We start from the raw sequence: 25248 nt of genomic DNA on the forward strand, positions 1-25248 counted from the left end.
CAGGAAGCACCTGTGTACGTTTGACGTATCTGACATGTTTCCTGCAATATCTCCGCCACAACTGAAGAGGTTAAAAAGTGACAGAATCGAGCCAGGTTCTTGAAACGCGGAGTCAAGGTGGAGTTTCCATCTCGTCCTCTCATAACAGTCTAAAACAGTAGTGTTGCTTTGGACGTGACTCAACAAACGTGCCGCGATACAGGAGGCTTCGGTGTCTTCAACAGTGTCCGTGCAGAGCAGATTTGTTTCGCCATTTTCAGCAAAGCCAACGTTGGCGACCGCAAAGTAGCATCGTTCGAATTCTCAATAGATTGGTGCTGTTTTGGACTTCGTGTTGGATAAACCCTTGCTTTTTGTGCCGTGGGTTTCAATGGCCTATTCTCGGTTTTCTCAAGCTGCACAGTGTTGGATCGCGTGAAATCATTCAGGTTTCGGCTCTCGAGGAGGGCAGCAATGAACACCGAAGACCAGGGGTCTGGCTGCAGCTCCAAGGAGAAAGCCAATTCTAATTGAGCTTGACTTCCGTCCGTGTCGGGCATTTGCTCCCGGAAGTAGGAACAAAAGGTGTTGTTTTCTTTTCCGGCTGCTGCGATTGCCTCAGCTGAGGTCAGCCACACGGAATCGGCTGCATGGTGGCCAAGAGACGCACTCAACATCAGCCTGCTTTTACTTTCCGGTATCGATGTTGGCTGTCTTCTGTCCGTTATCCCTCTTGCTGAAATAGGACGATCCGCGCACAGGGGTAGATAAGAAATGTTTCGAAGATCAAACGGCGGCGGTGTTTGTTCTCTAGGGAAGTACTACGTCGTATGTACTGTGGAATATGAAGTACCCCTGCAGAGTACTCTGTAGATGGATCGTGTGTGCTGCCAATTTACCCAACTTCAACCTTACCTCGCATACGACGTGGGCCTGTGCCTTTGCGTGCTTCAGGAGGGGCACGGAGTACTCCGTATGTAGGCCTCCAGAAAAGCGAAGTCAATCACGGAGTATGAAAGTGTGCAAAGATGGAGCAGGGGTCATCGGTCCTTGAAGCCAATATTGCGACATCATCTAAAAGCTTGCAGGTTACCTGCAGCAGTTGCAACCCTCAGCTAGCCCACCGGGCAACCGCGGCCCATGAGCCACTCAAACTGCAGGCGCTACCTTCCTCTTTCCTCTTTGCGCACGCTACTAACCGCCGTGTACGAGTGTGAATAGGACAATTACGAAGCCAGCCGCGCATTATCTGAATTGCACAGTACCTTTATACTATATGTCTACTTATGTAGGAAGGCGCGTTAGACAGGGAAAGAGCGGCCGAAAAGAGCGGCCATGACCTGCGGGCAATGGGATAGCAATTGAAAATGGTTGCATGGCGCGAAGACAGTCTGCCACTCTGCCCGTGTTGACTCATGCAGGCCTCGTTCGATGCACAGGACATGCGGTATCCCGGATTAAATATTGAAGGAGGTTGAAGGTGACGATATGAGGGGCTGGCAGCTGCTGACTGCCATCGGGGGCAAAAAGGCGCATGCAGTACTTTCTTCTCTTTTCGAGCGGAGTATGGAAACACCAACAAGTTACGTTTTGCATCAATACACCGGACAGGGCCAGCCGGCGGATCGTTTACATGTCCGAGTTGAATTGGGTGGCCTGACTTGCCGCCTGGCCTGCCAATGGTTGGACAGCCGAGAACGATCTCCGACAGGCATTCGGGAAACGCAGCAGCATAAATCAATGCACATGATCACTCTCCTCTTGTACGGAGTACAGATACGGCCGTTCTCGCGTCTTCATTATCGCTGATCGTCTCTGGTGCGAGACGATCAATGGGGCCATGCAAGGCTGGAACAAGATATCTACGAGCACGGAGTAGCGGCCGAGTCTTCCCGCCATCATCTTGTGCACGGGCACTTTTCTGCACCCCCTCCCCCCACAGCTCTTGCTTTGGTTCGTCATTTCCAGCATGTCTCTTCCAACAGCAGAGATAGGATCCCTTGGATAGGACACGGCTCTGCAACCAAAAATGTCGCTGTTTTTCTCAAACCCAACAGCGGCACATTTTGGAAAACCGCACAAAAGTGTCTCCCTTACAACCATCACTCTCCGACCTGCAGCTAAAATGGAACCCCTGCTGCTTTTGATGCAGCCAGGTTGCTTTTTTCTTGTCCGGTCTTTGCAAAAGTCCAAGGAGGCAATTACATTACGTGCCGCATCCGCCTTCCCACTTCCGGTGTAGCATGTGTTTCTTCCCTTGGATCGTGGATGTCACTCGGATTTCCAGCATGGCACGGGTACGGAGCACTGTGCCACGGGCCCCATGTCTAGACGCGTACACGCTCCTTTTTACAGATTTCCTTCTCCAACGAAGTATACTTCGAGGCTGGGCAGGGGAGGTTGTCGGGAATCCCTCTCAATGTCTTCCCAGCCACCTGGCCGGCCGCTTTCTTTTCCGCCTCTGCCAGTCCTAAAACGGACACAATACGGAGTAAAGAGCACGAAAAAGCAGACTGGGGATGAGAGGAGAAGGGGCCAAGGTCCCATCTCGGACGCTACTCCTTGCTCGGCGAACTAATAGTCCGTGAGCCTGGGGTGAGGGTGGTCGTGCCCTCGTTTCCTCCACAGACGAAACTGCGAATACCTCATGTCAGAACTCACACTGCTAGTGCAGGGCGACTCTGTTGTTGCTCATCTCTCTTTAGTCTCTTCTGACAGCGAATATAAATCGTCACCGTCCCCCAACTCCTCCCGGTTATTTTTGCGCCTAGAGCCTCACCCTCACCACTTCTCTTACTTTCGGTTCCAGTCCAGAAATATATCTTTCCCTTCTCGTCCCGCTGTGCGCTTTTCTTGTGTGGTTACTCCAAACGGCTCTGCGAGCTCTTTTTTCTTCTCATTTCCAAAATTAAACAGCCACCGACCCCAGCTGTGTTCCCACCAGGTCTCAACTTGGCCGGCGCTTAGCACGTTATATTGCATACTTGTCTCCACCAAGCATCAGCACTTTGGTTATAACTGATTTTTCCTGCTGTTCTTTGCCTTCTTCTGTTTTCCAGATCTTTTACATCTCCTCCACAAAAACACCCGGCGAGCAACCATGCAGTGCAGATCGCGCGCCCTTCTTGTCAGCCTGTTGGCCGTGGCTTCAGCATCGCCCTGCAAGCCAAGGCCTGCCTCCAGCACAAGTGCCAGTGCAACAACAACACCAACGCTGCCGCTTACCGGTACTGGTAGGCATATACTGCCCCCGGCTTCCCTCTGTCTGGAAACGCAAGCTAATATCCTCTTTTAGGCAGCGAGCTCTCTGCTGCAAACTCCAGCCTGTCATTGCTCAAAATCGCCATTGGTCATGGGCTACAGAATTACACCTGTCTCAACAGCTCGGCAGCTGTAAAGGCGCCTGGTGCCCTCGCTGTGCTCTACGACGTCACCGATCTGTACCCCGGCATGTCGGGCTCAAGCCTCATTGCTGATGTCTTCGACGCCCTCACCACAACCCTGATCTGGAATCAGGATATTCCGCTCAACCTCCAGAACTCGGAGGCCGCTAACCCAGGCACACCTGCGGTGCCCAATGCCATGGCCGAGAGCCTCTACGGCGCCGTTGTTGGCTCGCCATTTCCCAGCCCAGCTGCGGCTCTGAGCCTGCCGACCGTGTTGCCGGCTTCTATTCCCTTCCTAGGCCATCACTACTTTGACTCGGCCGGCTCGCCCACGTTTGACCTTTCTGCCGCCGGCTTGCTGGGAAGCATGGCCAAGGCGAGCGATGTGACTGCTCCTTCGACTGCGGAAAAGGGCCCGCTGGGCACCGGTGCCGTCGACTGGCTGGAGCTGAAGGACAACGGCCGTGGCATCTCCCAGGGCATCTCACAGGTTTTCCGCGTCATGACCGCCGGTGGCGTTTCCGAAACGTGCAACAAGGTGGATGCTGCTACGGGCAGTGTGCCCTACACTGCCTTTTACTGGTTCTACGGTTAAAGCAACCAGAAACAGAACCAGGACCAGAGCCCATCAATCTCTGGGAACACGTATACACACACTTCCTTTTTTTTCCTCGTCTTATTTTATGACTGGCTCTCTCGCTTGTAGTAGATACACTGTTCTACTTCTTGTTTGGCGGGTTTGGATATACCCTGCCACCTTCGGTTGCTGTTTCTGTTTCATTATCCCCCATTTGGCAGGGGAGGGGCTCATTATACGGATATTACTTCTCTTTGGTTTTCCATCTTTTTATTTTGTTTTTTTGTTTAGCATTGTATATTTAATATTACAATGGGGTCCAATAGGCGTTTAGACTAATCGGGAAGGCCAAACTTGGTGTTGGTTGCATCAAGTAGACGACGGTAACTGGAACAAAAATAAAACAGACCATAAGCAAATGGAGTATCAGTTTGCAGCATTATGTGTACCGGCAATATTGAACTGAGAACGGGAAAAGAGAGAAGACACCGAGATTACGCAAGACAGGTACAGCGTGGCGGCCGGGCGAGAGGCCGTTTATGGATAGAGACTGGGCAGCGGCTAATGATTGGCTAAGACGGTACGGCAGGCTGAACACTTGCTGTTCTGGGAGGCGCCAGCGATGCAATACACATGGCATTGGACTGATGGATGGATATACCCCGTAGGTGCTGATTCATCCCACAAGATCAAGCTTCCACGTGACATGTCCGAGGCGCCGGTGAATTCAAGGTTAGGAAATGAGGCGAGGGACAACAAGGACCGCTGCTGACAAGCAACGAGGGCTACGTAAGACAGCAGCAGAGGATTGGCAGATAGGGTTGGCAGTATGGCAGCGCCGGCCAGCAAAAAGGTGGGATGGCACAAGAGCATGGAGCTCAAATAAAGAAGGGAGACATGGGTTATAACCAAAGTGGTGATACGACGAAGAGCCGGCGACAAGGAGAGCCAGACAGTTATTTAGAGGGGAGAGCAGAGGGACGGAGTGGTTTTGAAAAAATTGCAGCTATGGCTGCCTCTCGTTTCCAAGAGTTTTGTTTTTTGCTTTTTGTGATTTTTGTGTTCTTGTCAAAGAGCCGGTCTCTCTGCGACAAGTGACTGAAACAGGTAAGGAAATAGATATTCAGCCTTCTTCAAGCGACGAGTCCTCTAAACTACCATGATTCCTGAATGTCAAAACAATAGAGCAACTTTCCTCGTCGCTCTCCAGCGCACCCCACCGTCGGAAAAATGTACATGACAGGACCGTAACTTTTTTTTGCGAGGTTTAAAGTCTTTTTTTTATTGTAGATAGGAAAAATATCGGAAACAGAAACCACAGCCAACGGCCGAACAGCCGGGGAAAAGATGCCTCGACCCTTATTTTCGGTTCGATGCCGGTCGGAATATTTGTTCCGCCAATCTGTCGCTCAGCGTGCTGTCCTCCGGGGACTGTGATCATTTATGCCGTCGGGTTGGCGTTCATCTAAATTTGAGTTTTCGCGGTTAGCATCTCGTGCATCTCGTGCTTCTCCCCGCCTCCCAAAAATCTTGGCTTCGCACAGCAGGGCCCCTCCTAGGGCAAAAATTCGAAACCCGCTCCAAAAAATACAAATCTTACCTTGCGCTTGCCGCCCGGTGCCAGCGTGACGTTCACGAACCGCCGAGTGTACAGCTCCCGCTTGTGCGCGCGGCCCTTGGGGACCTTCTTCTTCTCCTGAGCCTCGACCTTGGGAGTCTGCGACTTGACCTTACCGGCACGCGCCAGAGAACCGTGAACCTTGCCCATGATTGCTGTGTTTGGGGGTGATGATGTGGAAAGATGGGAGAATTTGTCGAGGGTGGATGGATTTTTCGTTTGGCGGCGTGAAAGATTGTGTGTCGGTGAATTGAGGATGAGAAAGTGGAACAAGCGCCGAAAAGACGATTTCGAATATATTTTGGTGAAATTTTGGCAAAAAAAACAGGTCTAGGTCACGTGCTACTTGCCACTCCGTGTGACTAACTCTCCGCCCCATAGTAATGCATGTATCGGACTTACGGGTTGTGGGTTTCTTAATCCCAGAAATGCGATTCGCTCTAATTTCTCTCAGGCTCATTTGGCTCTCGACATACGAACGAAACAAGAAGTCGTCGAGAAAACTCATGCTCTCAAAAGTCCCTGCAGTGAAATAGCCAGAGGCTGCGTCTACGCCAAACGCTTCATAGTAACCTCTATCTCCGCGCATCGAGCCCGCCAGCAAGCTCCTGCTCCAGGCCGGCAGGGTGGTTCACGTACTCCTGTGGGCGTGGGTCTTCTGATGTCCACTGGCTGTGTCCAGCAGGCATGGGCACCTGCTGCTGGGCTTGGGCAGCCTGGGCTGCAGCATGGCCTGCCGAGCCCGGCACGGTGCGAACGAGCTGGCGGAAGCGGTAGACCTCGTTCAGAATCATCCTGCGCATCTCATCCACATCATCGACGACCTCGAAATCGAAGTTGAACGTGGCCGGGCAGTCTGGCTCGTCGCTGGCATCATGCCAAATCTGCAGGTAGGGGTGCTCGAGAGCCTGTTCGACCGTGATGCGGCTACTGGGATCGAATGCCAACATGCGGTCCAGCAGATCGAGGGCATCGGGGTTGGCGCTGGGGAAGAGTGACTGGAACGAGCGCTTCGCCATAAACGGAAGGTTGCGCACGTACTCCTGGGCGCGTGAAGACCCGATGCGTGACAGCGTCTGCTCGTTCGGCGTACCCAAGATTTGCAGAATCTGGTTCAGCTGGTCGACGTAATCCCGACCCTTGAAGAACGGACGGCTGCCCAGCAGCTCGGCCAGGATGCAGCCAACCGACCACACATCAACTGTTTCACGTCAGTCGATGTCACCAAAACGAGAGTTCTGGCCCGTATTGCATAACGTACTGGCTTTTGTATAGCTCTGGAAGCTCAGCATGATCTCAGGCGCGCGGTACCAGCGTGTGGCGACGTACTCCGTCATGTAGCCGGCATTTTCCTCCGGGTCGACGGAGAAGCCACGAGCAAGACCGAAATCGCAGATCTTGAGCTCGCAGTCGGCGTTCACCAGCAGATTGCCGGGTTTCAGATCACGATGCAGCACGTTCGCCGAGTGGATGTACTTGAGGCCGCACAGAATTTGGTAGATGAAAGACTGGAAGTGGGCATCGGTCAAGGGCTGTCCAGAGCGGATGATGGCAGCGAGATCGCATTCCATGACCTCTGTGATCAACGGGACTTGTTAGCCTATGCTACTCGCAAACAGCATGCCACAGATAGAGTGCTCGCACCTTCGTAGAGGTAAGTCTCATTGAAGTTGTTCGGCCGCGGAATGTCCATGTCGTAAAGGCAGGTGATCTGGCCCGGGTTAATCATGGCTGTCCTGCTGTGATTCCAGCTGACTACTCACGTTTCGGTGGCCACGGAAGTGCTGGAGAAGCTTGATCTCGCGCAGGGCGCGCTTAGCGAGGATCTTTTTGCTGAAGACATTGGTGACCTTCTTGATGGCGACGCCCTCGTTTGTCTGGTTGTTGACGGCGGCACTGTACGGATGCCGGGTCAGCTCATATGCGCCGGTAGAAAACAGACACAGCGGCCGGTTTAAAGATAAGGTTGGGAGAAGGGCGACCTACCAGACAATGCCGTAAGCTCCCTGGCCGAGCTCCTTGGTTACTGTGTAGCGCTCATCGACAATGAAGTCCTGGTTAAAGACCTTGAAGACCTTGCGTCCCTGCAGATCGGCCATCTTGAGTTCTTTGCCTGCTTTTGTGGGTTGAGAGGGAGAGAAAGCGGTGCCGATGAGGAGACAAATGCGACACTCTGAAGGCCGTCTCGCTGGCGGGGTTGTGCGATACGCCGAAGGACTCGTAATAATAAGGTCCGCGCGCGAGGGGCTGCGGGGCTCTTTTCGGGATTCGTGTTGCGTGTTAGATGTGCCACTGCAAGAAGCGCAACAAGGCGGGATTTTGACGACGAGCGAGACGAGTTGTGATGGCGGTGAGTTTCTTAACTCGAAATGGAAAGGTCTCTGGTTCTGGAAGAAAGAACCACAAACGCATGCTGTCAAGCACAAGAAAGAGGGCCTTGGAAGGAGCGAAGGACAGTCCGCATGCGGCAGGAAAGGACGGACTCTGAAGCTGACGGATCGGCTGACGAGAGAAGCGGAAATGCCCTGCGGATTACGGTCTCACACGCTGTCAGAGTCTACGGCGAGAGCGAGTGGTGAGCAATGGTTGCCCTATTTATCTGTGTCGCGAAGAAGGCAAGGAAACTGGGCAACGAGCGACAACCCCACATAAGCAGATGCCTGTCACTGGCTGTTCGTATCTTTTTATAAATTCTTTTTTTTTGGCCCCGGGCGGCAAACGGCTGCCAAAAAAAGGAACGTCCAGACAGCGTTACAGAGGGACTAATCCGCATCCGTCCGCCACAGAATAGGGGAACAATGCGCGTAAATTGTGAGGACTTGACGTTGTCCTATGAGGAGACGGCATTGGCGGCCGTCACAAGTACTAATGTATCTAACCGCCCGAGAGCCCCTGGAAGTCCGGGCCAGAAGAGACGATCAAACAGATGGCTTCTAGGCAGAATCAGGAAAATGACGTGGGCTGCCCTCATCTTCGGCCTCGGCCACTCCCGGATCGCATCGGCCATGGTGCAGATAGATGCACTTGCAAGAGAACCATGGAGCTGGGACGAGGGCGGCCTCTCTCGACGAGGCCCGATTGCCGACAAGGGTGTCGGATGATAGTAGCATCGCGGTGGATAGAATATAGAAAGCGAATGAGCGAGATGCATTGTCGTTGACGGCTTCAACTGAGAAACAAGTAAAAGAGCTGATATGTATTATATCCTGGTTCTGGCGCAGCAGCTGGCCGCTGTGTCCAGAGCGGTGGAACACCGGATCTTCTGCACTGCCATTGAACTCTTCTAGTATCTCTTTCTGGCTCGTCTCCCTCCGTCCTTTCTGCGCCCCCATCTTCCCTCACGACGTCTCAATGTCGGGGAAGATTGCCTTGAGAAAGTTCTGGCTGAACCGGGTGGCTTGCTCGTACGTCTTGGTGAAGCCGTCGTGGCCGCCGTAGTAGGGGTCGGATATCACCTCGGCGCGTCCTGTGCCCGAGTACTCGCCAAAGAGCTGCACGCGCGCCTTGCTGTCGGGCTTTCGTCGCTTCAGCGTCTCTAGGTCGTTTAGGTTCTGACGGTCCATGGCGAAGATGTAGTCGAAGCGGTCAAAGTCGGCGGCGCAGATCTGCGGCCGTCGAGCAGCGTCAGCCCTGCATCCTCAATGTCCTGCCTCGCTTCTCGCCGCAAAAACCCTTTAGCTTCTCGGACGCACCTTTCTTGCGCGATGGTGGTAGTCGGTGATGCCGTTCTGCTTCAGCGTGGCCATGGTGCGGTCATCTGGATCGTCGCCCGTGTGGTAGCCGACTGCAATGAACATAGGCATGGATCAGCTAAAAAGCATCGTCTGCCTGTGCCATCAGGTTTGCATCTGCTCACTCACTCGTTCCGCACGAATCAATCTTGGCGATGCATCCCTCGTAGGGCGCCTTCTTGGTCATGGCCTGGAAAACGCCCTCGGACATGGTCGAGCGGCAGATGTTGCCCATGCAGCAGAAGAGGACAGAGACTTGGTCAGGCATGGCGTGCGGATTGGCGACGAGCAGAGACGTGAGGACACCGAGTTGAAGCCCTGAAAACCCGCGTGCTCGAACCTCTGACGCATCTCCAGTGGGGCAGCGCGTCGCAAACCGATAAGATAAGAAAAGACAGTGCATATGTATATGTTTATAGCAGAAAATGATATTTCGTACTGTATTGCATTGTCCCTACGAAACAAACGAGATCACATTTGACAATTATACATTGCTATCTGGGGACAACTTTCGAACTGTCTTCTCACTCGTCACTCGTTTGATGACCTCAAATGTGGAAATATGTCGGTATTATGTATTTAGGGGCTGTGCTAATAAATCAAAACTATCTACAACATAACATATCCGTCGGACATGATTAGTTTCCACACAGAAACCACAATTTCACACTACCTTCATCTTGTTCCCTGACCTGGAACTGTGGAAGATCTCCCGCCTTCAGTGAAGCTGGGACCTATCTTCCTCTAGACGATCTCCCTATCTACTATGGTTCATAATCGCATGAACCTCCCCTATCTCAGCCTGTATTCTCGGCATCTAACGAATGCTCAGACGTCGACCATGCCGACGGATAAAACGCATATCTCCAGCCCACATCCCGCCATGTCTTCAGAATCGCTCTGGACGTTATTGAAGCCACGCCGGCGCCGTACGATATTCGCTTAATCGGATCCACGGAAGGACGGTGTCTTTTGTCGGTACAGCTTCTGCCTGGCTGGGTTACAGAACTTGACAAGAGGCGAAAGAGGGCCAAAGTCGCATGATTTTTAATGTTAAGCTTTAACACTACCTCAGGCAGGGCGGTGTAAGTTCCAGGAGCTCACCCCGCAGTGCAGTAAGGCTGGTAGCAGCCGCCGATTCTCAACGAGTCGCTAACCGCGTTTCTTACAGATACAGCCGCAGAAAAGGGCGTCGACAGCAGACTCACGTGCTCTTGGGAGCACACAACTCTTCCGGAAGGATGCACAACATGAGGTGTTGGACAGAGCATTACAGAGATCGGAAGTAGTACCTGTACTTCCTATTACCGAGCATCCGTTCAAAGCGCTTTAGCATGATGAGTGTCTCCGGGCTCCTTCCGAACAAACGGCCTTCTTTTCTCGCTCTTATTTAGTCCTCCATTATCCTGTTCCCATGTTGACATTCGAGCTGCTCGCACGCACCAAAGCGGCAGTCAGCCAAAAGCAGTTCTACAGCAACACCACCTCCATGTCGAAGCCCATCCAGCGCCTGACGCTCTTCAAGATCGCTGATATGGCGAACCAGAAGAAGCTGCTGGAGTACTACAAAGCTTTACCGACAAAGGCCGTCAAGGCAGGTCTCTCTCCGATCCACTTCACTTTTCCCTTTCGGGCTGGAAGCTGCAGCTGACTCTCTCAGGATGGCAAGCCGTACATCAAGTCAATCATGGCCGGGCTCACCAAGGAGGACCAGCGTAACCAGGGCTACACGGTGGCAGCCAACACGACGTTTGCGTCGATCGAGGACATGGCCTACTACGACAACAATTGTGCCGCGCATGCCGAGGTCAAGGATTTTGCCAGACCGGTGACGCAGGACATCCTGATGGTGTATTTCGAGAACGAGATGCTGTAGGAGATGAAGCAGAGAAATAGGAGGCCCAATTCAGTTATATCCATGCTTCAGCCTGGACCAGGCCATGAGATCCAGTTTGTCCAGTTTGTCTAGCTTCATGCAGTCAAGTCTATATCGCGTCATGGCCTTCTCTGCAACCGAATTGTTCCACGGAAAGACATTGCACCGTCATAGCCCGCGGGAGACGCCACAATGAGGCCAAAAGCTGGCCTCCAACAGCATCGCTAACAAAAAAGCTTACGGCCGCCGACAAACAAAGTGTTAGGGCTAAGGGATGGGTCTAAGTGCGGGGAAAGCCCTGTTTTTCCAGGTGGCCCCTTGTCACCACAAACACGGTGTAGTGCCATGGGCCGAAGCGGAAACGGGGCGACAACAAAGTCCGCCGAGCGATGCGCAAGAAGCATGTGCTCAGAGCGCCGTCCCGTATTTCCCCTCCCCTCTTGCGCCTGACATGTATTCCCCAGCCTGAAAAGCTGGGGGAAGTGTCTCGGGGGTACAAACAGCCGTTTGGCAGTTTACCGGGGGCACTATGCTCGATTGGGAGGCAGTGAGCTGAAGTAGGAAAGAAAGCAGGAGATCTGGAGATTAAAGTAACCAGAACAAGGGAAAGACGGCCGATGAGAGCGAAAACAGAAAAGAGGAAAAAAAGGATAAAAAGTACTTGTGACCAGGTCCCATGCAGAGACGCTGAGGAAGCACCACTGGGGTATGCTTCACCCGCTGTAGCCATGTACTTGTACATTGCGACGAAGGAGCGAGCTGGAGGACCAGGGTCATTCGGAGTGATACCGGACATCCGCGGCTTATCAACAGCGGATTACAGAGTACATTGTCGTCTTAACATGTGGATGACCAGGGAAAGAGGGGGGGAGGCTGTATCTGAAGACGGCCGACATGAGCCCAGTTGCTGTTACTAAAAAATAGGACGGCACGGCCTCATCAGCCAACCCATCTTTTCTATCTGTCGGGTATGTCGGCCTCTGCTCGACCTTATATTCTCGGCTGCCCAGCTATAGTCGCACCCTCCCTACTACCTCCTCGTTCTCGCCGTCTGCTAGCCTTCCTTTACTCGTTTTCAGCAAAGGAAGCGAGTGGTCGAGCAAGCGAGTCTGTCTTCCGTCTCCGGTCCACACACAAGACACCCTCTGCCCAACAGCAACGATGAAGCTATCCTATGTCGCCGGTCTCCTGGGCCTCACGGCGTCCATTGATCGGCGTGATGTCGGCGATCTCGCCCAGAGCCTGCCAGCCTGCTCGCTGAGCTGCTTCCACCAGGCGGCCCAGACCTTTAACTGCGATCCCCATGACATTTCCTGTCGCTGCTCCAAGGAAGTCCAGATGACAGCCACCATGGAACGCTGTCTGCAGCGATCCTGCTCGGACCACCACAAAGCGAGTGCGTGACCCTACTGCTGCCGCCTGCTGCTAATCCATCTGCTGACATAAGCACAATTTCTCAGTCACCGAGAATCTCTCCCACGAGATCTGCAACATCCAGCTGCAGAACAACATGCTGTACAAGAAGTCGGCCGAAGCCGCCCCAGCGCCAGCTCCAGCTCCGGTTCCGGCAATCCCAGATGTCCCGGTCGTGCCGGATTTTGCTCGTCGGGCGCCTGAGGCTGTGGCGTCGTTCCCGGTCATCGCCTCGAGCATCCCGGCATCGTCCATCGCCCCCTTTGCGACCAGCACGGCCACACCGGCGCCCGTCGTGACCGCCGGTGCCGCCGCAGTTGCCACGCCCGTTGCCATGTTGGCGGTTGCCGCTGCCCTCGGCGCCATTATGCTGTAAGGCAGCAGACCGACAGCCAAGAACAGAGAGCAGAGAGTAGAGAGATCGACGGACCGGAAGAAAGTAATGTGGAGGCGCTCGTGCCGCGAAACTCTCGCTCGATACCAAAGCCATTACAATACCAGATACACACTGTCCATACAAATAACAGCTAATTTCAAAGTCTATTGGTCCTTGTACGTCATGCTATGATTGTGTCTGTTCTGGCCATGTTGCCGTTTCTATCCGGCCTTCTACCGGCATTCTACCCATTTTGCAGCACAACAGTCTCCTACTCATGCTCACTACTCTTACCCGGGGCTGAACTTGCCCAGAGCACCGAGCCGGCCACCGTCAAAGAAGTCGGCTGCGCTGTCCAGGGCCATCATGTGCTGGGCGTACTCCATACCGCGGCGGCGCTCGTGCTCGACGCGGCGCCAGTCCCAGTCAGCGTCCTCATTGCCGGCAGGAGGCACGTATGTGGTGGAGTCCAAGTCGGCGAGGTCGCCGATGGCGTCGGGTCCGCCACCACGCCAGCCCTCGCCCGGCCGAGCCGGCAGCAGGTCGCTGCCCTCGATCAGGTAGCTCGGGTGAACGGTGAAGCGGCCAAGCTTGAAGACGTACTTGCTGATGGCGGTGGCGATAACATGCTTCTGCAGCTTCTCCTCGTCGGCGTCGGTCCAGGCGGCCGATGCAGGCGCAGGCCCGACTTGATCCCAGACGGCCGGCCTAACCTTGCCCTTGACGACAAAGTGAGTCAGGACGAAGAGCCACTTGCGGTCCCACGAGAGGATCCGGCTCCACATCTCATAGCCCTGGTACGAGGCGATCTCCTTGCGAAAACTGCAGAAGACGGCGCCCAGGCCTACGCCAAAGTTGCCCGGCACCGCCTTGGTCTCGTCGGTCGGCAGCCGCACCATCTTGGTCTTGGCATTGTCGCCCAGCGCGGCGACACCAGGGCCCAACAGGTACATCACCAGGTGCGACCGGCTGGTGTCGAGATCCGAAAAGTACGTGCTGTTGGACTTGTGCAGGTTGTAGTCCGTCTCGAGCAGGGACGTGTACGAGCTCGTGATGCTGTAGTGGAAGAGCGAACGGCGCGGCAATGGCTTGCGCGGTAGCACCACATGTCGGATCATGGTAGAGAAGACGCGGACCTGAAAAGTCAGCAAAACGGCTCAGAAGAAGGGGAGTGGTCGAGAAAGAAAAGGAAGACCATGGGGGAGGAACAGCACACAAGACCTACCGTCCATGCAAACGGAATTGACTTGAGGTTGATCAACAGCATCACCAGCAGCATCAACCGACTCGTCCGTCCCGGTCCCGTGGCAAAGTTGGAAAGCCAGCCGCGCCAATCGGACCGCCAGAAGACCGCATGGCCCGCATAGGCCGTGCTCGCCACCGTGACGGTGCCGAAGAGCGGGATGAGCACGCCAAAGTCGGCGAGTCCGCGTGCCGAAGCCATTGCGATCGGAGAGCACGAGAAGGTCGAGGGAGGAGGGGAAATGCCGGTATGACGAGCTGTGCGAACAGGAGGGGAGGGCAGCTCGCAGGAATAAGAGAATAAACCCTCTTTTAAAGTAGGGCCAACCGGGTCTGGGCCATCGTCTCGACCCTGGCTTAGGGCTCCGCCGGTTCCGTGATCGTTTCCACTCGTTCGTCAGTCAGGACGCACGGAGTACGGAGTTGTGTTTGAAAATGCCTTTTGGTCTAAAAATTCCCGCTATCATGGTAGGCTTCCATCGCTGGCCAATCGGACGTCACAGCTGCACGCCATTGATCCACACGAGGCGCTGCTGAGCCGAGGCATCTCGACGATTACGACTTGTCTTTCTGCCTTTGCGGTGAGCTGCTCCTGCCTCACGCCCATTGGCCCTTGTGCTATCTATGCAGCCCACGCATTGGGGGCCGTCTCGGCCGGCCACTACTAAAGATGGCCCCATAGCTCTTGGCAAGCGATGGATGCAACGAGGCCGATCCTTATCTTGGCCAGTTGCTGCAGACGCAATTCGCCACGGTGAGCGTGGGTCATCAGTACACGCACACAACATTTGACAATACATTATGCGATCTCTATATTAGTCCGTACGTTGAAACATATAAATCCAAAGCAGCTTCTTAAGATACACTCAATATCTGCCATATATTCTCCATATATCCAGGATCAAAATAGAGACGGACAGCCAAGAAAGCAAGCACCCCAAACAACGAAGCAGACCTGACAGATAGAACAGCAAGAAGGCGACCAGACAAAGTTAAAGATCTACTATCACTCACTGGAGTCGTGATCTTAATACCTAATGTAGCCATGGGAACGGCTTGCCCGTCGATCTGGGCGTTCCCCCCTGAAATAGATGCGGCTACAACATATTCGTGGCCAGTTTCGCTAGTCATCTTCAGTACATTCCCACATCCAGTAACGGCCGGAAGCTCGTTTTCCACCATATTCCATCGTGCCGGTTGTGCATTGTGTCTCATCAACAAGACAAATATGCCACGGGTTTCAGGAGAAGACATGTCAATTATTACACATTGTGGCCCCTGGGATTTGTCCCGGAAGTCGAGGAGAATGCCGAAGGACACCTTATCGTATCCGCTAGGGCCTTGCTGGCTGGTGCATGAGAAAGCAACCACGTCGTTCAGCGATTCGGGCTGGCAACAAATGCGCGTTCTCTCGTCCCACAATCGTGGGGGCAAATTCCTATATTGAATGCCATAGGCACCAAAATCCGGGACGTAGATACCTTCTGGATAAAGGCGTGGGTGATAGACAATGTGCAGGTTGTCTATGGCGGAGGTAGAGACTTTGTTGCCGGAAATGGGGCTTGTATCATCTAAACTGGAAAGACTCCCTCCTGCATGCATTGCCATCGAGGGAATACTTCTTGGTGTACCAGCAGCAGCACTGAGAACTGCGCTGGGGCTCAACAAGACGTAGCACGTTTGGCTCTCCGTCGTTCTGACAGCCCTGATCTTGTTTTCAGGAATCATTGCTAGGGAAGACATATTCTCCCGCAGATATGAATCGGGCCCAATCTTCTTCAGCCAAATGCCAACATATGAATCGGTACTTTCAGAAATTCCAAGTGGCAGGACATAACGGTATCGTTCAGCCCCCTCGTCATTGCAACACATGGTACTGTTTCTGCTAGTAAATTTCGGAACATCTTTTTCCGAGAAAGGAAGAAGGACCAGAGATGTTGTGATGCGCAGACCGCGGTTGGTGATGGAAAAATCGGAACCCGTATGGCTAAACCGACTGATCGGATAGGACATTTCGAACTCGGCAGTCGTCAACGCAAATAGGGGCATGTATGCTGTGAGATCGCCGTGGTGGGCCAGAGGCATCTGAACCGAAGTTGTGTCTCGGCGAGAAGCTGTCGGAAGCCAAGCGAAGGCTGTCAAATCCACGTTATGCTTGATAATCTCTTCTTGAAGCCTCTGAAACGCCTTCTCTCGCTCCCCATAAACAGGTACGACGTAGGCCTCGAGTATTCCAAACAAGCAGTATGCCGAATCTTCGATACGTGTGGTGATCCGTCTAGATGCCCATGACATGCGCTGGGCGAACGAATAATGTGCTAATGGCTCATGTCCCAAGATCGCCGGCTCGGGAATGAGTGTGATTTTCGAGAGGCGTGTTGATAGCTGTACTTTGGATCCGATGGATTTCCACTTGCTGTCGTAAAACTCCACGTTTCGAGGTGCAAGAAGTTCCTGGAGTGTCCATCCGCGCGTGAACCAGACACAATCTTGAAATGCGTCTGCATCTGACGACTTCAAATCATAGAGATACACATAGCATACAGCAGCATTCTGGTACCAGCGAAACATGGAGATGATGGACTCCCTGACTTCGATATCGTTTGTCTTGTCCATGCAACACGAGTCGATCCACACGTACTCAATTCCGTGAGACAACGCAAGCTGACATGTCCCAGTAACTTTGTAGTACTCAGCTTTCCCGGTCGCAGCGGAGCTCAGCATATCCTGCAAAGTCACTTCTTCCGGGGCGTTCCATCTGTGCGATAGAATGGCATATCGAGGGACATGGGCATCGGAAAACTCTTTGAGATGCAGCGTTTTGCAATGGATGAGTCTCATGATGGGTGATTATGGCGTTTGTGTGTATATGAGTGTTTGAATAATAGATGGGAATGTCAGCCAAACATGGAAAGACGACATGTTAAATACACAGCCAGCGCATCAACACATGAGGCCATAATGGAGGCTGCCTCCGCCTATTCTCGGATTTGCCGCCCGCATGGAGCCCTCCTTGCCAGACGGCCCACACTTGCTCCTCGACCCAAACGGTCTTGAAACCGCGAGGCTGCGCTGCAGGAGAACGGCATGAGCAGCGTTCTGTCCTGCCAATGGCTTCCCACCAGCAGTGCGCTTCAGTAGAGATTGCACAATCTTGCGGTCCTGCGGGGCCAAGGAGGCCGTGCAAAGGCGACCCGGAAGCACAAGCCGGACAGCGACATAGCCTCACGATTGGTGCTGGGCTGCCCAAATCGCACGACGTTGCTCCGTATTTTTAGCCGCCGACCATAAGTACGTGCTGGGACAAAATAGCGGGATCGACATGGAATCCTTAGAATGAATGGGCGACTAGTTCTGTCTTCCATAATTTGGTGCCTCTCCATCCACAGACTGGTTACAAAAGAACTTGTTACGCGCCTGTCTCGAAATGCTTCGTTTGGCGCTCAACGGCTGCATTTCGACGACCCGCATCTCAATGGTGTCACGACGATCGATGAAGTGAGATATCCAATTCGCCTGCCTAGTAATATACAGAAAAAATAAACAGTGAAGAAGATAAACTAAAAAGGAGATAATAATGAGCGAGTCGCAAGTTTATGCCGGGGCTCTTGTATTACAGCTTCCTCCACAGCTTGAAGGTGCATCCGCCTGTGTCCGCCTCTACCTGCCAGCTCGAGGGGCCGCAGCTCTACGCTTCTGCACCGCTCAATGGTACCACGTCCCGCCGTCTTCGAGATGGAAGAGGATGCGACATCGCTTCGTCTGGCATACCTTTTTCCGCTGCAGGTTCTTGAACTTGGGTCCCACCGGCCCTGTGATATAGTGGTACTGTCCAAACAACCGCCACTGCCGCTTGTCGCCCAGTTCGTACAGCTCATCGCCCCATGTACCCGTGAAGTGGAACCACGATGTGGGCGCATCAGGGTTAGAGGCAGCTGGCGTGAGGCTTGTAAGCAGTGGAGAGGTCGTATCGTCGCCATCGTCGTCGCCGCTGTTGTCACTGATCTCGCTCTCGTCGTCGCCCTCGTCGATGTCCTCGTTGCTGCCAGCCTCGTTTTCGCCAATGACATAGTCGTAATGGTACGCCAGGTTGTTCTTGGCCGGGTCCCAGAGCGGGCCCTTGTCCGTCACGTCCTTGAGCATCTGGAACGGCAGCACATACGGATGATTGCCCGGGACAGCATACATAGCATGACTGCCAACGGCCGAGTAGATGACCGGCCGTTTTGGCAGCGGCGGTAGATTGGCATCCTCGTCTGCGCTCCGCTTCGGCTGGAACTTTTCAAGCGCACCCCACGCGTACGCCTGGCCGCCTTCGTGCTCGCTGAGGAAGAGCGCCCGGGGCACGCCGTTCTCGAAACGAATCATGCAGTGCTCCCAGTCGCCTATATGGTTGCCGTACCGCACACCCAGCACCGTCTGGCCGAGGTTGTAGCTGTAGAAAAAGAACCAAAACGCGTCCATGATGCCGGAGCCCTTGTCGACCATCACCAGGATCGCAGGCGCTGCCGAATAGCCACTGTCGTCGGGCTTGTGGCCGTATTGCGGTTCCACCACTACAATCGGCTTCTGTTGCGTGGGAGTCTTACCGTCTGTCGCCGCCGCTGTCTCGAGAGGGACAATGGCGTCGACAGCAGTTGCAGCCCCGGCGACAGCCGCGTTGACAACGTTGGCAAAACCCGAAACACCACCGGCAGCCTGGTGCAGATTTTCAATCCGCGAGCGGTGCGCGCGCGTGTCTTCAGGACCGTCCATTCGTGGGTGTCGGTCCAAGCTGAGGATCTTGCGCGGGTCCGACAGCTGGTGCAGCGGGTGGTCTCTGTCGACGTCAAACCAAGTGGTGTCGTCAGGGTACTTCCGCCGGGGGTCAGTGGCGTGACCGCTGCCGTCTTCTCGCGGCTTTCTCTGCCCGTCACCCTGGTTATCGCCATCGCTGTTCTCGTCGTCCGCAAACGGGATCGGCTTATTGGCACGGCTCAGCAACCACGCCGGTCTTTCCTCCACGTCGTCCATGCTGGTGAGGTACACCTTGCCTGTTTCGTTGTTCAGTTGTGCCATATTGTCGAGCGTCAGTGGAAATGGATGCGTGAGTGCCGAGCCGTTGGTAAAAGCCTCCATGTGCTTGACGTGTTCGCCGATGTGCGAAGGCCAGAAGTGTTCGTCCGAGAAAAGATGGACCATGGGTGCGTAGGCAAGCACATAGTCGGGGATCGCCTTCTTGTCGCTGCTGCTGTCGGCAGCGGATACTGCATCGTGTTCAGGCTGCGGCGCCGTCTCCTGAACAACTGCTGCTTCTGCCTCGGTTGCCTGATCCTGTCCTGCGATCTCCCAGCTCTCGTCGCCGAGAGACTCTCGCGTCCGCCACTGAAGGCTGTCGATAGGCGCCGACAGAGACCGCAGCTCCAGGCGCAGGTCACCGCTGTCGTTGTCCGGGGCCTTCCTCAGTCGTTCCGGCAGGTCTCGTCGAAGGTGTTGCACGCCGCAGAGGCTGAACCATCGGCAGGCCTGACGGTCGAGCCAGTGGTGACTCGTGCTCACCCATGCATGGTCGCGGCGTCTTTGCTCTGCCGTCGGAGGTGTCGGGTTGAGCAGCAGCGGTAGCAGCCAGAAGACGAATATGACCGAGCCGACACATACCGAAGCGATCGAAAAACGACGAAGATGGTACATCTTGCGTTGGAGGAAGGAAGGGGGCAAAGGACGCTTCTCAGACCACAGCAACAATCTAGTGGTCTGCTGGGTCGAGAGAGTGTGTCGAAAAGGAGTGGTGTGAAGCAGAGCGAGGGCTCAAAATTGCAACTACCGCCGAGTTGCATACAAGAACGAAGAGGACGGGCAGATCCAATTGAAATACGGCATAGCAATGGCGGAAGAGACGGGAAAAAGGGCGGGTCCCAAAGGCCTTCGTCGCAGTGCTCTGTCCAGACAGAGTCAAAGAGGCGAGGGTTAGCTGTTGTCTGGGTCGATAAAAACGAACTGTGCAGTGGTTGCTTTGAGACTCGAGGAGAAGCAGCGCGGGCGATCGAAAGGGAACGGCAGCGAGTTTGTCACCCTCAGCTGCCGGGAGCGGATGTATCGGGTCCACATGTCAGCAGCGGGAAGGCACGGTCGCACAGGTAGCTGCTACACAAAACTCCGTACGGAGTACTTAGTGGCGCAAATGGCAGGCAGAACCCACCACACTCCCTGTCTCACCGCCTAATGCCTGCTGTTTCTCGCTCATGGCTGCCAGGAACCAGCAGAAAAGCCACGCGGCACCAATCATCTTCCCGTAGGCTGCATCCTTCGGCGACTGTTAGCTCACCACGGGGCAACGCGTACGAGTACGTCGTAAATGCGCAAAGCCCATCTGCCGAATGGTGAACTTGTCGCAAGGGGGTTTTAGGCACGGTCTGCCTCGGATCCGGCCGTGACATAAGGCCAATCACGTGCATTGCTTGGCGTGCCGGCCGCTCTGATTGCGACCGCGGAGGAAGCGTCATGAGCGCAGAGCTCCGTTGGGGTCGGTCTGTCCGAGTTGTACTGTGTAGCTGTGAGAAATGTAAGGAAGTAGACAGAAGGCAGGGACGACGCTGTTTGAGGTGCGCATAATCCAGCTTGCCATGACGTCATCACGTGCTCGGTCACGAAATAGACTACGACGCGATACCAAGCGAACATACGGATTACGAAGTACGAGATGCCAGTTTCACATTGTTAGCCTTTGTCTGTTACTACCTAAAAACACTACAAGCTCGCCGCTCCCTTCCTTCAGCTTCTCTTTAATGTTAGCTAAATGGTACAGTTTAAAGTTGATTATTTGGCGACTATGTGCGGGTCTTTGACAGTGTCGGCGCTTATCGCCCGGTGCTGAATTTTTACTAAGAATGTCTGGCGACCTGTTCCTTACTCATATAGTGCTATCTTGACCTCAAAGGACGCGCCTGGAGCAGATCAACTTCAATGAGACCAGTCGGCATGATGCTTGCTCGGCTGTTTACTGAAATTGAGGTGAAAAGTACAGACATATACAAGGGAAAAGCATGCATCCTCTGGAACTACAGATAGAGTAACAGCCCTACTACAGACGACCTCCCGCACTTTTCATCTAGTGTGACTTGGTACTGAGATGATAACGTAAAGTCGATGGCAAAGGCGCCAGAAGGCGCATTCGGGCATTCATGCATGCATTGTCTGGGTAAGCCTTGGCGGGGTTGTCAGGCAGAAATGTGTCAGGCAGAAATGAAGGGAGTGACTTTCCTTGGTGCACTTCTTGTTTCTCACACCTCAAAAGTTGCAACGTATGTCGACTGTCTTCTCCAAGCTCATTCTCAATCCGTCTTTTCCAGCCCGCTTCAACTCCGTCTCTTCCAGCCAACTGCAACAATGCGTCTCATCAATGTAGAAACGTTACAGCTCGAAGAATTTATGGCTAATCCTCCACCATATGCCATCCTGTCGCACACATGAGGCGAATCAAAAGATGAAATCACGTACCAGGAACTCCAGTCAGGAAACCTTCGAGCGGCCGGGAAAGGCCTGGATAAGGTGGCGATGTGTTGCCAACAGGCAAAGGCAAATAACCTCACGCACGCGTGAATCGATACTTGCTGTATCGATAAGACTAACTTGGTTGAATTATCCGAGGCTATCAACTCCATGTTCCGGTGGTACCAGCAGGCTGCTGTTTGTTATGCTTACCTAGACGACGTGTGCCATGCGGAGATAGGGGACGAGGAAAACGAAGATATCAACATACACCCAGATTTCTTTCAAAGCCGTTGGTTCAAACGCGGCTGGACGCTACAAGAGCTGCTGGCGCCGCTTGAGCTTATATTCTTTGACCAGACCTGGGCACCCATTACGGCCAAGGCACAGCTGGCTGGAGAAGTAGAGGCCATCACGGGCATTCCGTGCCTGTATTTTGTCAGTGGCGTCAGTGAGCTCGAGAATGCGAGTGTGGCCAGCGCATGTCGTGGGCCGCGCGTCGTAACACGACACGCGAAGAAGATCAGGCATATTGCCTATTGGGTATTTTCAGCGTCAGTATGTCTATGATTTACGGCGAGGGGGGGGGGGCAAGAGCGTTTACACGGCTGCAAATTGAGATACTGCAGAGAAACGGGGACACGTCCATTTTCGCGTGGGGGTTGGGGCTGGACCCGGAAACCTTTACGCAAGAAACAGGGGAGTTCTGGGCGCGATCGCCGGCCGCCTTTGCAGGTTGTGGGAACCTTGTGGTGCAAAACGAGGTCCCTATGTCCGTGTTCAACTTGTCAACCGGTCGCTTGCAGACGGACCTTGAGTTACGACATCCTACATGTTCCTCAAATGTGGTCCAGTAGACAATCCGGCGAAGATCGTGGGCATACAGCTATACCTGATTGCGGATGCGCCCGGCGAATATACTCGATCGATCTGGGAAAATGGTCGAGTTAGCTGGGGGAGAAGCCAGCTTTTCGATCTGCCGTCACGTCATGAAGGAACACGACATCGCACCATCGTTATACGCATGTCCGGTTTCAAATACGATGAGGGTGACGTAAAACAGCCGGAATTCTTGAGCGTCATGTCGATTTCTAGAGATTGCGAGCTAGATGATGTTACAAACACTATTGCTCGATTCCGCCCCGAGGCCTTTGGACAGCATGCTGCGGCTATCGGCGAGGCTTTTATAGAGGCGGTACCACAAGAAAAAGGGGATCGCGTGCTGGTAATCATGCTGCGACTGCTGAAGGGCCCGTCTGCAGCCGCGGCAGTAACGGCAGCGAAAACGGTGGACGCTGACATTGAGATGCAATTCGTGCATAAGCAAGACGAGTATGTACGGCTGCTGATGGAAAAATGCCTGCAGAAGTATCGTCTCCGGCTATCGGCTAAAATGACCGATGAGCTGAGCACTTCCGTGACTACGATGCAGGCGAGTGCTCCGGTGACGGTGGATATTGACGAAAAGAACGAGGAAATACAATGGTGGAAAGAGGAACAACTGGCTTCCGATAACGCTTTGCGGTATTTGACGGCAGAGAGAAATGACATAGTGCGGCAGATTGACCAGCTGGGGCAAACCGAAGGTCCTGGAAACTGGCTGGACAATCTTCTGCACCATTTCACGATAATGCACCCAAAATAACTGGCCAAGTCCGGCGGAACTGTCCTGCAATCGGACGATGAAAAAAAGGCAAATATTACTGTATACGGAGGCTTTACGGACTACGAGGATATCATTGCAGACGAACAGGACGGCTGGAAAGAACTGGACAACATAATCAAAACTTACTGGAAGAGTAAGACGTATTACGATATTCATTGTGAAGGCTATTACTGTGCCCATGTGCGCGATGTCAGCTCCCAGGGCCCGCGATTTTATGGCTGGCGAGAGAGGGGTCTACAGACGAAGTGTGCATGCTCATTGAACGGGGCGCCGACGTGGATTGCCCGTTTCCTTACTATAGAGCCACTACGCCGCTGATACTTGCTGCCGCCAACGGTCACGAGGATACAGTACGGATGCTGCTCGAACATGGAGCGAATATCGAGGCAGCAAATGAAGACGACAACGGACCACTGTAATATGCCGTCCGTGAAAATCACATGGTCGTCGTGCAGCTTCTTATCGACAGCGGCGCCTATGTCAAAGGCATTGTAGGCTGCCTCTGCCTGCGAAGCTGTTGGGGTAAGGAAATGCCTGAGCTGCTTGGTAAGAGCGGTGCAGGCACCTAGAGCTTATACGCCCCTTTGGACGGCTGCTGCGGATGGCCAAGAGCAGGTCGTCACGCGTCTGGTATCCCAAGGGGCCGCCAAGGATCCAGCCAGCTTCATGTGGGCGCCACATGTCCAGCCGTCAAGGAGCACGTATCGATTGTGCGGGAGCTTTTGTCGAGTATCAACACAGTTAATATACCGGCGAGAACGCGACGCCGGATATCGACCATTGTACTATTCGACGCCTTACAATACAATCTCCCGATTTGGAGCGCTGAGAACATGGCCAAAATTCTTCTGCAGCTGCTGCTTTCCAAAGGCATCGACGTGAATGCGCTGGATCGGCATGGCAGTACAGCGCTCTCCTTGACTGGTAAAGGCAACTTGAGACGTTTGCTACTGGATAATGGAGCACAGAACGAGTTTGAATCGAGTGACGAAAGTGATGATCAATGAGTTTGCTATCCAGACGGCAATGAAACTACACTCTCCTATATCTTGCGTCCTAGTATAGATTGTGCTTGTCAATTGCAGCAAAGACCAGGTAGAAATAAATATAGTCCTCCCCCCGACGGTGCTCGCGTACTTTGATGGATTTGTCAACGGCATCAGCATATCTTCGTTTGCCTCTACCTTGGCACTTATACTTTTAAGAGTATTGGAGATGGCTTGGATTCCTATGTGCGCATGTGTGACTTTACGACTATCGTGTCGGATCATTTTCAAACTCCTCAATATATGAGTCTTGACAGCGATCTATGTACATCCTGGCCCACGTCTAATTACTGACAGAGTACGAAGTGCTTAGTACTCTGTGATATTTAACATGCGTATTTATAGATGAATGTAAGGCATGCTATTCCGTACTCGGACTTCGAAGCGGACTCCGGCCGGCGGATCAGGCCACCCTAGTGTTCGCTGCCGTCTCTTATCATCAGCGGGGCGGTGGCTGACGATGCTCTTTATCAGTTATTGCGCGTATTGGTTTAATAAGATAGAACAACTAATAGAGTGGTGTCCCTACAGAAAGTATGGTGTACGGAGGTCCCTACCTAAAGTCGTGCCCACCCCCTTCGATGTGACATCGGCAGTATACAGTCTGATTTGCTGTGTGCACGGAGAACAAACTTAGCGATAGACTGATAACAGTTAGCTTATAGTCCCACTAAGAATTACTGCATATAAGGAAATTACAGCATAATACGTGCTGATAGCTTAGCGAGAATGTACAGTGCACGTAACACCTTATATACTGTAACTTTATGTCTTTATTAGGAAAAGCGGTGAAACAGGGTGGGCATAACTTTTGGTAGGGACCTCCGTAGGCCCATTGCACTGCCCTCCATCAATGCGCCTTAAGCTTGAC

General features: G+C 53.5%; 10 protein-coding genes across 10 annotated transcripts; 4 read left to right on the forward strand and 6 right to left on the reverse strand.

Moving 5' to 3' along the window:
* Positions 1-3079: 3079 nt before the first annotated feature.
* On the forward strand, positions 3080-3960 carry CMQ_2497 (malate dehydrogenase; the record flags this gene model as incomplete). The annotated part of the gene is made up of 2 exons (XM_014316455.1): positions 3080-3212; positions 3275-3960. The coding sequence occupies 2 exons, from the start codon at positions 3080-3082 to the stop codon at positions 3958-3960; spliced, it is 819 nt and encodes a 272-aa protein (XP_014171930.1).
* Positions 3961-5383: 1423 nt separating this feature from the next.
* CMQ_2405 (ribosomal protein s30) lies at positions 5384-5710 on the reverse strand (the record flags this gene model as incomplete). The annotated part of the gene is made up of 2 exons (XM_014316363.1): positions 5384-5407; positions 5543-5710. The coding sequence occupies 2 exons, from the start codon at positions 5708-5710 to the stop codon at positions 5384-5386; spliced, it is 192 nt and encodes a 63-aa protein (XP_014171838.1).
* A 425-nt stretch (positions 5711-6135) lies between these two features.
* Positions 6136-7659, reverse strand: CMQ_2291 (mitogen-activated protein kinase mkc1; the record flags this gene model as incomplete). Its single annotated transcript, XM_014316249.1, has 5 exons — positions 6136-6761; positions 6822-7136; positions 7205-7271; positions 7324-7456; positions 7547-7659. 5 exons carry the CDS (start codon positions 7657-7659, stop codon positions 6136-6138), a joined length of 1254 nt encoding a protein of 417 aa, XP_014171724.1.
* An 834-nt stretch (positions 7660-8493) lies between these two features.
* CMQ_2330 (uncharacterized protein) lies at positions 8494-8892 on the reverse strand (the record flags this gene model as incomplete). The annotated part of the gene is made up of 1 exon (XM_014316288.1): positions 8494-8892. The coding sequence occupies one exon, from the start codon at positions 8890-8892 to the stop codon at positions 8494-8496; it is 399 nt and encodes a 132-aa protein (XP_014171763.1).
* A 6-nt stretch (positions 8893-8898) lies between these two features.
* On the reverse strand, positions 8899-9559 carry CMQ_2230 (low molecular weight phosphotyrosine protein; the record flags this gene model as incomplete). Its single annotated transcript, XM_014316188.1, has 3 exons — positions 8899-9165; positions 9253-9344; positions 9421-9559. 3 exons carry the CDS (start codon positions 9557-9559, stop codon positions 8899-8901), a joined length of 498 nt encoding a protein of 165 aa, XP_014171663.1.
* Positions 9560-10705: 1146 nt separating this feature from the next.
* On the forward strand, positions 10706-11167 carry CMQ_2189 (stress responsive a b barrel domain containing protein; the record flags this gene model as incomplete). The annotated part of the gene is made up of 2 exons (XM_014316147.1): positions 10706-10879; positions 10952-11167. The coding sequence occupies 2 exons, from the start codon at positions 10706-10708 to the stop codon at positions 11165-11167; spliced, it is 390 nt and encodes a 129-aa protein (XP_014171622.1).
* A 1161-nt stretch (positions 11168-12328) lies between these two features.
* On the forward strand, positions 12329-12956 carry CMQ_2089 (cfem domain containing protein; the record flags this gene model as incomplete). The annotated part of the gene is made up of 2 exons (XM_014316047.1): positions 12329-12563; positions 12628-12956. 2 exons carry the CDS (start codon positions 12329-12331, stop codon positions 12954-12956), a joined length of 564 nt encoding a protein of 187 aa, XP_014171522.1.
* Positions 12957-13246: 290 nt separating this feature from the next.
* Positions 13247-14400, reverse strand: CMQ_2185 (uncharacterized protein; the record flags this gene model as incomplete). The annotated part of the gene is made up of 2 exons (XM_014316143.1): positions 13247-14092; positions 14182-14400. The coding sequence occupies 2 exons, from the start codon at positions 14398-14400 to the stop codon at positions 13247-13249; spliced, it is 1065 nt and encodes a 354-aa protein (XP_014171618.1).
* Positions 14401-17903: 3503 nt separating this feature from the next.
* Positions 17904-19868, reverse strand: CMQ_2456 (vacuolar sorting-associated protein; the record flags this gene model as incomplete). Its single annotated transcript, XM_014316414.1, has 1 exon — positions 17904-19868. One exon carries the CDS (start codon positions 19866-19868, stop codon positions 17904-17906), a length of 1965 nt encoding a protein of 654 aa, XP_014171889.1.
* Positions 19869-22497: 2629 nt separating this feature from the next.
* CMQ_2372 (uncharacterized protein) lies at positions 22498-23310 on the forward strand (the record flags this gene model as incomplete). Its single annotated transcript, XM_014316330.1, has 1 exon — positions 22498-23310. The coding sequence occupies one exon, from the start codon at positions 22498-22500 to the stop codon at positions 23308-23310; it is 813 nt and encodes a 270-aa protein (XP_014171805.1).
* Between the last annotated feature and the right edge of the window lie 1938 nt (positions 23311-25248).

Source organism: Grosmannia clavigera (assembly GCF_000143105.1).
Source record: "Grosmannia clavigera kw1407 unplaced genomic scaffold GCSC_156, whole genome shotgun sequence".
Lineage (NCBI taxonomy): Eukaryota > Fungi > Ascomycota > Sordariomycetes > Ophiostomatales > Ophiostomataceae > Leptographium > Leptographium clavigerum.